The sequence below is a fragment of the Martes martes genome (genome assembly GCF_963455335.1).
Source record: "Martes martes genome assembly, chromosome: 4".
Classification (NCBI taxonomy): domain Eukaryota; kingdom Metazoa; phylum Chordata; class Mammalia; order Carnivora; family Mustelidae; genus Martes; species Martes martes.
In genome coordinates, this window is record NC_137891.1 from 75,318,197 (window position 1) to 75,332,255 (window position 14,059).

Below are 14,059 nucleotides of genomic sequence, written 5' to 3' on the forward strand. Positions count from 1 at the left end.
CCCTCTCCTTGTTTTTCGTTGAATAGCATTTAATAACAACTAGAAAAATAAACTTGGGGAATCACTAGCTTAGTGGGTAGGGTTTGGTTGAGATGAAACTGGAAAAGTAAATAGGGGCTATATTTTTAGGCCCTTAACTATCACACTAGGGAATTTGTCTACCAGATACATTTCAATTAGGATAGGCCTCTGTTTGGGAGTGGCTCCTATCAGTTTCATTCAGAGTTATTTGGCAGAAGCAAGCACATGTATAATCTGTTTCTCTACAATGGTTTGTGAAGATGACTCTAGCAGTTGTGATTATTTAGATACATATAAATATAAGTGCGCTTTTTAAGAGCAGAGGTTAGGCTATGAATTCTTGTGTCTCCAGTTCCCAGCACAGCATTTGGTATTTAATTAGATCACAATAAATGTTTGATGAATGAATGAATTACATAATGATCTTTTTATCTACTTGAAAGGGAGAGCAAGGTGCAAATTTGAGAGATTTTACAGAGAGAAAATACCTTGAAACCTAATTCTATAGCTACCTGCAGGATATGTATGTATAGATTTATAGGCATAGTTTTTTTTTTTTTTTTTTAAAGATTTTATTTATTTATTTGGGAGAGAGCACAGGTGAGGGAGAAAGAGAAGCGGACTTCCCACTGAGCAGAGAGCCTGGCACAGGGCACAGGGCTCAGGGCTCAATCAATCCCAGGACCCTGAGATCATGACCTGAGCCGAAGGCACATGCTTAACCAACTGAGCCACCCAGGCACCCCTTCATAGGTAAAATTAAAATTAAAAAATATTGCACTGGAGTTTGGGAGAAAGGTCAGAATTGATGAAGATTTAGAAGTTATCTGCATGAGATAGTTACTGAAGTCATGAGTTTTACAAAGCAGCTAGAGAGAGAAAGAAGACAACTTAGGACAGATGGGAGGACAAGTAACATGTAAGGGGTGTGCCAAGGAATACACCCAAAGCTGACAGAAAGGGATGTGGCAGAGAGGTGGGGAACAAGTAAATTAGTGTGAGTGAAGTCAGCAGGTGAGGATGTTTAAAAAACAGAAGTGATCAGTAATATTCATCCCTGCAAAGACCAAGGAAAAAAAGATCAGGGGAAAAAAGACCACTCAGCTTGCAGTTAAACTTCAGAAAGTATAAAACTAGATAAAAGCCATAAATGTCAAATTACTGAATCACCTGGAAAATGGGATGAAAGTGTTGTGATTATAACTTTATACCAGCCTTTTATATGTATACTGTGATTTTTTTTAAGTTTTAAAATTGTGGTTAAAAATATAAAATTTAGGGCACCTGGGTGGCTCAGTGGGTTAAAGCCTCTGCCTTCGGCTCAGGTCGTGATCCCAGGGTCCTGGGATCCAGCCCCACATCGGGCTCTCTGCTCTGTGGGGAGCCTCCTTCCTCCTCTTTCTCTCTGCCTGCCTCTCTGCCTACTTGTGATCTCTGTCTGTCAAATAAATAAATAAAATCTTTAAAAAAAATAATAAAATTTATCACTTAACCATTTTTAAGTGTATGTTTTATTAGTGCTAAATATATTTATTCATTGTTGTGAATCCAATCTCTAGAACCTTCTTTTCATCTTGCTACATTGAATCTCTGTGTCCACTGAACACCAACTACCCATTCCTTCTCTCTCTTTTTTCATATATATCCATCAAATATCAATATATCAAATATATATGATACATATATCAAAAATCAAATATCAAATATATTTTTCATATATATCCACCAATTTACTCTGGTTTCTTTATGGGCGACACAAGATTCTTTTTCTCCCCCAGTTTTATCGAGATATAATTGACATATAACACTAAAAGTTTAATGTGCAAGGTAAAGATTTGATATTGTAAATATCAAATTGTGTATTGTGAAATGATCATCACAATAAGATTAGATGGCACTTCCATCACCTCTAATGACCATTTTTGCATATGTGGTGGGAATATTTATGACCTTTTCTGTTAGCAACTTTCTAATATATAATATAGTATTATTAACTATAAGGCATCCATGTTGCACATTAGAATTTACTCATCTGAGAACTGTAAGTTTGTACCCTTTACCAGTATCTCCCTATTCCCCCACACCCTGGCAACCCCCATTCTACTCTGTGTTTCCACAAATTCATTTTTTTTGGATTTCGCATGTGAGCAGAATCATACCAGCTTCCCTCTGCTTCCTCCCGCAGCCCCTGGAAACCCCCATTCTACTCTCTAGTACTAGAAGTTTGACTGCTATAGAAAAGTGGAATCATAGTGACTGGCTTATTTCACTTAGCAGGTCTTTCAGGTCCATCTGTATTATAGCATGTGGAAGGATTTCTTTCTTTTTTTAAAGGTGGATGATAATCCATTGTATGTATATGCCACATTTTGTTTATCCATTCATTCATTGTTGGACATTTGAGTTGCTTCCATTTTCTTGGCTGTGGTGAATAATGCTATAGTGAAAATTGATGCACAAATATGTTTTCAAGATCGTGTTTTGAATTCTTTTGGATATATACCCAGACGTGAGATTGCTGGATCATATGTGGAAAGAAAAAATTCCAGTTTTTCCCCCCCTCTCAGTTCTTCCGTACTATGTCTTTCTTTTACTTGTGAATCTTCTTTACTTTTACATACCACGTGACTTCTGACACTTCTGATCACCAAATGTTTGGAGGTTTTCCCCCCTCAAGCAATTCTCTGACCCCAGCTGGATGTCCGATAATATAACTCAATTCGGACACTATCTGCCTGGAGATAGTGTAGATCCCACAGATTAAGGGCTCAGTCCCACAAGGCTATTCCCACCCCATTCTAGATGCTAATCGCACGTAGTAGTTCTGCTGAGTTGGCTACAAATTGGAGGTTCCCATGACCCCTCTCCAGGTTCAATTAATTTGCTAGCATGGCTCACAGAACTCAGGGATACACTTACTTTTATCAGTTTATTAAGTGATACAATAGAGGATACAGATGAACAGTCAGATTGAGAGATAACGGAGGGTGAAGAATGGGAGGGCCCCAGGCGCAGGGCCCCCATGAAGTTAGGGTGTACCACCCTCCTGGTGTGGATGTATTCACCCACCCGGAAGCTCCCTGAACTCCCTGAATTCTGTACTATTGGAATTTTATGGGGGATGATGGAATTGAGCTAAAGATTCCAAGCTTCTAATCATAGTTTGGTCTTTCTGGTGACCAGCCCTTATCCAGAAGCCATCCACGAGTCCAGTAGAGCAAAAAACACTTTTATCACTGAGGAAATGATAAGGATTTCAGGAGCACTGCATCAGGAACTGCTAGGGTGTGCTGCCGTAACAAATATTAGAACAGTAGAACAAAACATGTTTCTAGTGCCCTTATCACTGAGGAAATTATAAGTTTCAGGGCCTCTGTACCAGGATCCAGGGGCAGAGACAAATATGTATTTTCTATTATCTCACACTATGATAATTCTGTTTTTAATTTTTCAAGGAGCCTCATCCATACAGTTTTCTATAGTTGGCCATGCCATCTTACATCCCTACCAGCAGTGCACAAGGGTTCCAATTTCTCTGCATCCTTGCCAACACTTGTTATTTTCTGTTTTGTTGATGATAGTCATCTTACTAATGGGTGTGAAGTAGTAGTATCTCATCGTAGTTTTGATTTGCATTTCTCTAATGATTACTGATGTTGAGCATCATTTCATATGCTTGTTGGCCATTTGTATATCTTCCTTGGAGAAATGTGTGTTCAAGGTGTTGGCTCACATTTTTAATCATATTATTTGGAAAATATAATCATTACAGTATAATCATAGTATTTGTATGAATACAAATAATTACATTTGGGTTGAATTGAATTGTAGAAGGTCTTTATTCTGGATATTAATTCCCTATTAGATATATGATCTACAAATATTTTTTTTCTCCTTCTGTAGGTTCCTTTTCACCCTGCTGCTTGTTTCTTTTGATGTATAAAACTTTTTGAGTTTGATGTATTTTGCTTTGTTGCCTGTGCTTTTGGTGTCATATTCAAGAAATTATTGCCAAATCCAGTGTCATGAAGCTTTTCGCCTACATTTTTTTCTAGGAGTTTTTATAGTTTTAGGTCTTAGGTTTAGCTCTTTAATCCAATTTGAGATAATTTTTTGTGTGTAATGTAAGATAAGGTTCAACTTCGTTCTTTTTTAATGTGGATATCTCGTTTTCCTACCATCATTTGTTGAAGAGACTGCCTTTTCCTCATTGTATGGTCGTGGCACCCTTGTCAAAGATCATTTGCCATACATGCAAATGTTTATTTCTGGGTTGTCTTTTCTATTCCATTGGTCTATATGTTTGTCTTTATGCTAGTATCATACTGTTTTGATTTCTGTAACTTTGTTGTATGTTCTGGGAAGTATGAGGCCTGCAGCTTTTTTCTTCTTTTGTCCATTTAGAGTCCTTTGAAATTGCAAATGAATTTTAGGTTTTTTTTTTTTTCTACTTCTGAAAAAAATGCTGTAGGGATTTTAATAGGGATTGTCTGGAATCTGTAGGACAGCTTAACAATATTAAATCTTTTAATCCATGAACACAGATGTCTATTTATTTGTGTCTTCAATTTCTTTCAGCAGTGTTTTATCATTTTCAGTGTGAAAGTCTTTTTCCTCCTTGGTTACAGTTTTTCCCAAGTATTTTATTTTAATTTTTTGAATGCTATTGTAAATGGGATTGTTTCTTGGTTTTTGTTTTGTTTTCAAACTGTTTTTGTTTTCAAAACTGAGTTTCGTGTGTAGATTTTATATTCAACTTTGCTGAATTCGTTTATTAGTTCTAACTGTTCTTTTATGGAATCTTTAGGGTTTTCTATGTATAAAATCATGTCATCTGTGATCAGAGGTAATTTCACTTTTTCCTTCTATGCATAAGTCTGATTTAATCCTGTAGGGTAGAGCTTATTATTGCCATTTTATATATGAGAAAACTGGATGATTTTAGTCAGTTTTGCTAGGGTGTGCTGCCGTAACAAACAACCAATCTCAGAGGCTTAGGACAGTAAAGGCTTTACTTGTTCATGTTATATTTCCCCTGAGGTCCATGTCTTCTTTCTCCTGGGTTCATGGCTGATTCATGGGGGATGTTGCCATGGTAAAAAGAAAATGTCAGGAATGGAACCTTTTAAAGCTTCTGTTTGGAAGTGGCTCACTTACTCCCACTGACATTTTATGGCCAAAGCGGTCACACGGCCACACTGGATTTTATTGGGACAGGATCTGTACTCTTCCCATAGGATGGCCCAGAAGACAGGGGCTGGTAGGCAGAAGGAATGAGTCACTGTAATCTACTATACCATACTGGGACTCAGCAAGACTGGACACTTAGAAAAAGATATGCAGCTGAAACAGCTATAATATTATATTAGATGGGACTATTCAAATCAGGCAGCGGACAGGTAGGAAGTTTCACAAAGGGGACAGTAAAGAACATTGTGTGCCTTGTCAATGAACTTCATTCTTAGAAAAATTACCTCCAGGTATGCTGCTGGTCCATTAAATATACTGATAGTTTATTACCTTCCTGCATCCTGAAAACAAAACTCTGTGAACGCTGGTTTTTAGGGTCAGGACATGCTCTCTGCATAGCATGATTCTTCTCTCATCCCGAGGTGATGCCTTACTTATAGGGCTCCAGGAGCCTCACACCAGGGACCTTACCCTGTGATGTTGCTTCTGCCCACACACACTTTACTATTAATATAACACATTTCTTTGCTGCCCCCGAATAGTGCATTCGCCTGGAGGATATAACCAAATTCTGATTTGTTCTTTTAAATTTTTTTCCTCACTATTAGGATTTAAGTGGGTCAGAGCTACTTAGGAATACTTTTTACAGATACCATATTTTTTATGGGCAAAATAGAAGATAATAGAGAAGGAAGGGGAAAATCCTGGTGTGGAAATTTAGGGATCTGGGCTGTAATCCTCGCACTGCCACTAGGCAGCAGTGTCACTTTGGATAAATATGTTCTTTCTAGGTCCCAGTTTGCTTATTTGTAGAGCAGAGAAATTGAACTAGATGATCTCAGATGTTTCTTCCAGGTCTCTTAAATGAACCCTATTCCCTTATTTTCCTTAGTTTAGGAAAATATATTACTGATAGTTAAATTCCAGTGCCTTGATTTTTTCACATGAGGATTTTTCACATGAGAGGAAAATTTACTCACATTCGTGTCACTGCTGGAATTAGATATTTTATATATTAAAATATATAAACATAGTACAACCTTACTTATTTAAACTAAGTAAGAAAGAAGGCCTTTCTGAATCCTTGAAATACCTCAGTTACCCTTTCTGGTTACTTTATGTACTTTATTATCAGTAGCTAAGTAACGAGTAGTCTACCAAAGCATAGTAGGCTTATATTCCCCCACATAGTGGGGGAATTTATTTGACGTTGTGCCATATTCATATTTTTTATTGTAAATTGTCATTATTGAACTGAAGTATACTTGAAATAAAGAATACATGGAATTTTCCTTTTGTGATTATATTGTCATGATTTTCCAATCCTCATTGTCAATAATATAAGCATAACTGTAAGATAATGATCCCTGGATTATCACAAATTCAAAATTATTAGCATCCAAATGTAGAAATGAAATCTCATTTAAAAAATGGGTGACAGATTGTTCAGGCATGTGATTGTGGAAACCATTTTGTAAGCACTGTCTAAATCTAAAGTAAAATATAGTGTGCCAGTGCTGAACAGGGCACTTGGGACATATCCTGAAAGTTCTCTCAGTCTTAATCTGTCGTTCTGTTTCTGCATTTACCGTGTCTGTTTCTGTCTGTCTCTTTAACTCTCTCTACAGTCTCATCCACACACCCACACATATATATATAAATACAGGTCTATTCATATATACATGCATATGTCATATACCTGTATTGTTAAGGTGGAAAGGAGATGGAGAGAAGTGGATAGATGTTAGTGGTCTTTGGGAAGTGAAATGAATGGATTTTGCCAATGGATTAACCATTGTGAGTGAGAAGCAGAAGTTGTTAAGGATGACTCCTAGGTTTTGGGTTACTAGGCTAGGTTTATGGTAGTGTCATTTGCTGAAATAGGGAAGGAACTAGGAAAAGGACACAGTATGAGTGAAAGAATGCTAGGTTAGTCTTAGGCATATTGGATTTGAGGTGCCTTTAAAACATTCAAGGGAAGTCATGTTGAATATTCCTATATGAAGCCGAGCAGGCTGGAGATACAAATTTAGGAGTCATCAGCAAATGAAAGGTAATTAAAGTTGTCTGAACCTTTGAAGAATAAGTAAGTGCCTGATTTTGGGATTATAAATCTGCAAAGAAGATTGAAAAGGAGCAGCCTGAAACCTAGGAGAAAAATCTAGCTTTTCCTCCAGTGTGAGAATTTCAGAAGCAAGATCAATGGTGATGGAGAGGTCAAGTAAGATTAAAAGAATGTTACTGGGTTTGGTGACAGAAGGATGTCACTGGTGATTTTGCAAGAGTTGTATTTTCTTAATGCATTGCCCTAATATTTCTTCACCCAGGACCCTTCCTTGACACCTCAATTCATATTAAATAAAGTCTATCTTTTCACTCGGTGTTTAATGCCTTTGATGATTTAATTGAATTCTAATTTTAGAGCCTTGTACATCCAGCTTCTGAACACATACCTGAAACTCCAGCCAAATTCGCTAACTCACCATTCCTTAGGCAGTTGTTTTCCTGTGGTCTTTTTCCTCCTGCTTTTGCCTTCACTGTCAGTGAAATCTTACTGGTCCTTGGAGACCCAGACCAAACAGTACCTTATTCATGTGTCCTTCCCTGCCCACCAAATGGGCTCTCAAGTCTGAACTTCCAGATGCTTTCTTTTCACATCTCAGATGATAGATACATCTTACAGATGATCTTACATTTTTTTATTACTTTGTACTTTATCCATTTATTAAGTTATGAGCTTGAGATTAGAGCCTCATTTCACTAATGTCATAGCTTCCAAAGCATCTGTTTTCTAAATAAGTGAATAAAATTTAAAGAATATACTTCACAGAAAGCAACCTATATTAGCCACTTTTAGTCACTGTGCCATGTACCTAAAGACATGGTTGTAATTTCATTTAATAGTTAGAATAAGTGTATGAAGTAGTTCTCCTTTCAGAGATGCGAAAACTTGTGGTTTAGAGAGGCATATTTTTAAAATACATCTTTGGGCTAGGGTTTATTATATTTTAAAAGAGGTGCAACTCAGACTCTTAACTATAGAGAACTAATGGATCATTACTGGAGGGGAGCGGGAGGGGGGATGGGTCAGATAGGTGATGGGGATTAAGGAGGGTACTTGCGATGAGCATCAGGTGATGTATGGAAGTGGTGAATCACTGAATTGTACACCTGAAGTTAATATTACACTGTATGTTAACTAACTGGAATTTAAATAAAAACTTAAAGATGAAGGTCCAAGATTTATAAAAAGAAGGCTATTGAAAGGCTAACATCTGAAAGGAAGTGTGTATGTGTGAATATATGTGCATCATGTGCATGCACAAAAATATTTTAGATAGCCACAAACTGATCTAAAAGTAAAAGTTACTGAAATTTGTCATGAATTTAACAGGAAACAAATAGTTTTAGGAGATTTCTTGTTATATCCTACTTGACCCATTGCTGTGACCTAATTTAAATTTCTGTTAAGCTGTCGAGAAATTGATCTAATGAACTAAAAATATATCAGCTTAGTCATAGTTTTCCTCACTCTCTCCTGTTGCACTGCCTGCTGTAACTGTTTGGGTGTGTAGTGATGAAAGAAAAATACACAAAAGTTTATTCTTGAATGGAAAAGAGAAAAACTTCCCCTAGAAAATTTCCTACTACTTTTTCCCTTCTGATTTTTCTCCTTCAATTCCTTGTAGTGTTTACTGTATGCAAAGCATTGCTGTGCTCAAGTGCTGGAGAAATACAAAGCTATGTCTTAAGGAACTTACAGTCTGGTGTAGAAAATAGCCACGTAACGTTAACTGGACTTCCAGCATAATACAGTCAGTGCAAGGACTACGCTATGCTGTCCGTGTGCTGAGAACGAAGTCACTAATTTTGAGAGATGGGTGCTAAATTAAGGGGGGCTTTTTTGAAAGTAGTGTATTAGAATCTTTACAACATAAATGATCTATTTTGGGAACTAAAAGAATAATGACTTTTCTTTTGTTTTCTTAATAGACAAAGAATGCTCTTCAAGCTTTGATTGATAAGCACCAAAGAATACCAGGAAACATTATGAGCGCTTTGTTAGAACGTTTTCATAAAAAACAAAAGACCGACTAGAAAATGATTTAATACATTTATATTTGTATGTTTGTGTCTGTGGTACTGTCCTCTAAATTTTGTAGGTTCTATAATTAGTATTTTTTTTTAAATGTTAATAAGCATCCTAGACTGAACTTGTTTGCTTAAAATTGTATTGTTGATTTTGTTTTTGCAATCAATTGTGTCAAATTTAAACAGTAATTCATTACATGCCTAATAATTCAGAAAATGATGTTTCTTTTTATAAATTCCTGATAATGTATGATAAACATATAGATTTTAAAAATTAAGTTTATTAATAACAGCAATTTAGGTTAAACAAACATTCCTAAGATAATGCTCTAATTTCTGTATCTGTTGCACTGAATTGATTTTGCAAGATGGCATAATTCAGTACAGACACTGAAGTTAGAGAAGAAATACTCTTATCTGCCCCTCATTCCTTTCATGACCTTGGGCAAATCATGTAATGTTTTTGTGCCTCAACAATTCACTTTTTAAAAACATGCTAATACTTTGTTGAGGAATATTATTTTAAATTCTTTTTTAAATTTTAAATTCTTTGTATTTGCTGTGACTGATAACTATAGAACTGAAATTATAACTGAATTAAACAATACCAAGAATTTTTAGACGTTTATGTATATATTTGGTCCACATGATGTTTAAATTATTTCTTTAGGTATGATGTCAGGTTGCCAAGCACAATGGGAAAGATACACTGTTTTCAAAATTGAATAAAAGAGAAATTAGGAAAAGTAGAATTCTAATAATTATTATTATTTTTAGTATTTTATTTTTTAACGAGAATCTGTAGACATACCATATAGGGTATGCTGTGCATTGTCAGCTATGTAACATGGCATTTAATAGTATAAGGGTAAAAATCACTGTTGTGCTCTGCATTTCGTATGTTAGAAGTTGATTCTAGGCTGATAAACTAGAGCTACAAAAGCAGAGCTAAAAAAGCTCTGCTTTTGCTGAATACCATGGCTTATTCAGTTTGACTTTGCAACCAGTCAAATGGTTTATTGTTTCAATAAAAATATACTTGAATGATAAATTTATGTGAACACAAAGCTTTCTGAAAAATTAATGGCTTTTGATTTGTTGTCTCCTTGAAATCTGAATTTTTAAAGTATTTAAATGGAAGAGTACCAGAAATCAAATGCAGTATCTCCCTCTTCCTTTTTTAGATATTAACTTACTTGGATTTTTGTATCGATTTTTGTATAACAAGTATATATGTATGATATCTGTAATGTATATAGAATTAAACAACATAAAAGTAAAGCTGAATTGCAATTCATTTTCTTGTGAAATTGCATATGTGACATTTTCTTACTTTAAACTAATTTTTTGTTTTACTCTTTATTCATTTTTCACCCATAATCATATTCATCTATCTCAGCCACAAAGAGTAAAGCTTACTTTCTAATGTAATTAATATATTTTAATTTCAATTTCAATGAAAAACGTCAATGATTATTTGAAGCTTTTTCCGCCCTCTAGCAGTGAGCTGTGTTTGTTTGAAATCAATAAATATTTCCAGAATGAATGAATAAATGATTATAAAACAAATGAGAATGTTTTGGGGCAACTGTTGGTTTTTAAAAATGGAAGAAAGAATGATATTCATTGTTCATGTAGCAGAAGCTATTATTTTTTACAGTATTTAAGTTTTACTGCTTTAATTAAAACCTTGCTTTGTTCTCTGATAGTCAGAGTAACTGTAAGCCATCCTGTCTCACTCAGTGCAAGATCTTTATCTTTGCTTTTCGAATTTAAGTGTCATTTAGAAGAATGAGGGGATAGGATCAAATAGAGAAATGCAAGTAAAAGGGGATGTTCTTAACCCTTTTTGAGGGAGTGTTCTGATGGAAGTCTGATGGAAGCTAGGGACTCTCCAGAAGCATGAGCATGGCATACCTCTCTGGGAAATCTTTCATATCCTTTAAAAAAAAACTTTAACTTTGAAACAACATCAGATTTACAGAAAAGTTGCAATAGTAGTACACAGTGCTCCCATGTACTCTTCACCCAGATTGACTAATTGTTATGTCACATTTGTTTACCCACCCCTCCTCCTCTTTCTCTCTCTCTCTAAATTTATAAATAATTTTTTCTTTTAAATTTTTTTCTTCTGAATCAACTGATAGTAAATTGCAGATACCATGCCCTTTACCTTTACCCTTAATTATAAGGCCATCCATTCATAGCACCACAGAGCAATGATCAAAATCAGGACATTTATCATTGATACCTAGTATCTGATCTTAAGGCCAGATTTCAATTTTACCTGTTGTCTCGATATCCTTTATATCAGTTTCTCTTCTTGATGCATGGTTCACAGCAGAATCACATACTGCATTTAGTTTACATATGTCTTTAATAACCTTTAATCTGGAATGATTGCCTAGCCCTTCTTTGTCTTTAATGATACTGACATTTTTAGAGAAGACAATTTGTTTTGTAGATACCCTTTCCTCTGTTTTTGCATGATTTGATCCAGGTTATGCATTATTCCAGAAATAGTACATAAATGGTGCTGTGCTCTTTCAAGTGTTTCACGTCAGGAGGCACATAGTGTTGGTTTGTGTCATTAGCAATGGTAGTAACTTTGATCACCTGGTTAAAACGGCACCCACCAGGTTTCTTCCCTGTAAATTTTTCCTTTGTATTGAGTTCATGGAGAGATACTTAGAGACTATGTAAATATGTTTCTCATCACACTTTCACCCTCTAGTTTTAGCATCCTTAAGTTGGCTATTTCCTGAAATAATTGCTACTTTGAGATTTTCAAAAGTGTGATTTTCTAACTCTATTATTCTACATTTATTAGTTGCCATTCTACTATAATAAAGAATTTTCCCATTTCTGCTCTTCCCACATACTTGATGTTATCGTTGTGGACACTGAGATTCATATTTTGTTCAAAGGAGTATTCTTATACTTTTAAGTAATTTAAATATGAGACCCTCTTAAGTTTATAGCATTTACGAAACTTTGAAATAATAGATATTTACAAGGGTAAGTGGGATGTTTTTGTATTTGTATATGATTACTATTTTTCAAAATATATTTGTTACTTTTTTATTATAAAATGTGTATAAAGAATTTATCACTTTAGCCCTTTTTAAGGTATACAGTTCATTGGCATTATACATTTACAATATTGTAGAACCATCACTACTACTCATTTCCAGAACTATTTCATCATTCCAAACAGCAATTCTATGTCCTTTAAATAATAACTCTCCATTCCCTGCTTTCCCCAGCCCTTGATAACCTCTTTTCCACTTTCTGTTTCTATGAATTTGCCCAATTTATATTTTATATAAGTAGAATCATTTATTATTTTGTGTCTGGTTTATTTCACTTAGCAAAATTATTTGGTATCTTCTCTTACACTAGATAACATAGTTGCATTGCCAATTCTCCAATCTCCGACATCAACTGGGTTTCCTACAATTCCATTCAATTCTGACCCTAACTATTGGAGTGAGTTAACACAGACTCTACAAGGTAAGGCCTTAGTCCCATAAGGCTATTCCCACTTCATGTACCAGTTGCAAATCGGATCTCCAGGCTACCCCCACTTCTGCTCTGCCTGCCCTATGACGAATTTGGAGGTTTCCATGACCTTCTCCCATCCTCCCCTGCTCAGGTTGGATAATTAGTAGAACAACTCATAGAACTCAGGAAAATGCCATACTTACAGTTTTATTGTAAAGGATACAACTCAGGAACAACCCAATGAAAGAGGGCAAGGTATGGGAGTAGTAGGTGTGTCAAAGCTTCCATGTGCTCTCTGGGTGTACCATCTTCCCAGCATATGATGTGTTCACCAACCCAGAAGTTTCCCCCAAACCTCATCTTGCCATCATTGGTTGTCCTCTCTCCTCCTTGGAAACTGGGGATGGAGCTCAAAGTTCTAACTCTCTAATCGTACAGTTTTCTTGATAACTAGCCTCATCCTGAAGCTATCTAGCCTTTCCCCATCATACCCAACTAGGAGTCATTAGCATAAAACAGGTATTCCTATCACTTAGGAATTTACCAGGATTTTAGGAGCTCAGTGCCAGGAGCTAGGAACAAAGACAAAATACATATATATTTTATTATACCACAATGATATTTTCAAGGTTCATTTGTGTAGGATATATCAATTTCATATCTTTTTATAGCTGCAAAATATTCCATTGTATGTATATAGCACATTTTGTTTATCCAAAGTGTTGTTTCTACCCTTTGGCTATTGTAAATAATGTTGCTATGGAGATTGGTATACAAGTATCTGAGTTCCTGCTTTCAATTCTTTTTGATGTATACCTAGGAGAGGAATTGCTGGATCATCGTAACACCATGTCTAACTTTTTGAGGAACCACCAAACTAATCTCCATAGACTACCATTTACATTCCCGATAGCAATGTACCAGGATTCCGTTTTCTCCATATCCTCACCAACACTTGTTATTTTCAATTTTTTTTATGATAACTATCCTAATGGGTATGAAGTGGTATCTTACTGTGGTTTTGATTTGCATTTCCCTAATGACATGATTTAATATCTTTTCATATGCTTGTTGGCCATTTGCGTATCATCTTTGGAGAAATGTCCTATTGAAGTCCTATTTTTGTTTTTAGAGTTCCTTATATATTCTGGATATTAATCCCTTATCGGTTATATGATTTGCAAATATTTGATCCCTATTCTGTGGATTGAGTTTTTACTCTTTTGATAGCATCCTTTGTTGAACAAAAGTT

General features: G+C 35.4%; 1 protein-coding gene across 2 annotated transcripts in view; it reads left to right on the forward strand.

The window, feature by feature from the left end:
* Window positions 1-10,599, forward strand: part of TMEM68 (transmembrane protein 68) — a 45,538-nt gene extending 34,939 nt beyond the window's left edge. For both annotated transcript variants that reach the window (XM_080802640.1, XM_080802641.1), the window contains one exon: window positions 9,205-10,599. In XM_080802640.1, coding sequence (XP_080658766.1) covers window positions 9,205-9,309 — 105 coding nt within the window. In that variant the 3' untranslated portion in view covers window positions 9,310-10,599. The remainder of the gene's footprint in view (window positions 1-9,204) is intronic.
* Window positions 10,600-14,059: the final 3,460 nt, after the last annotated feature.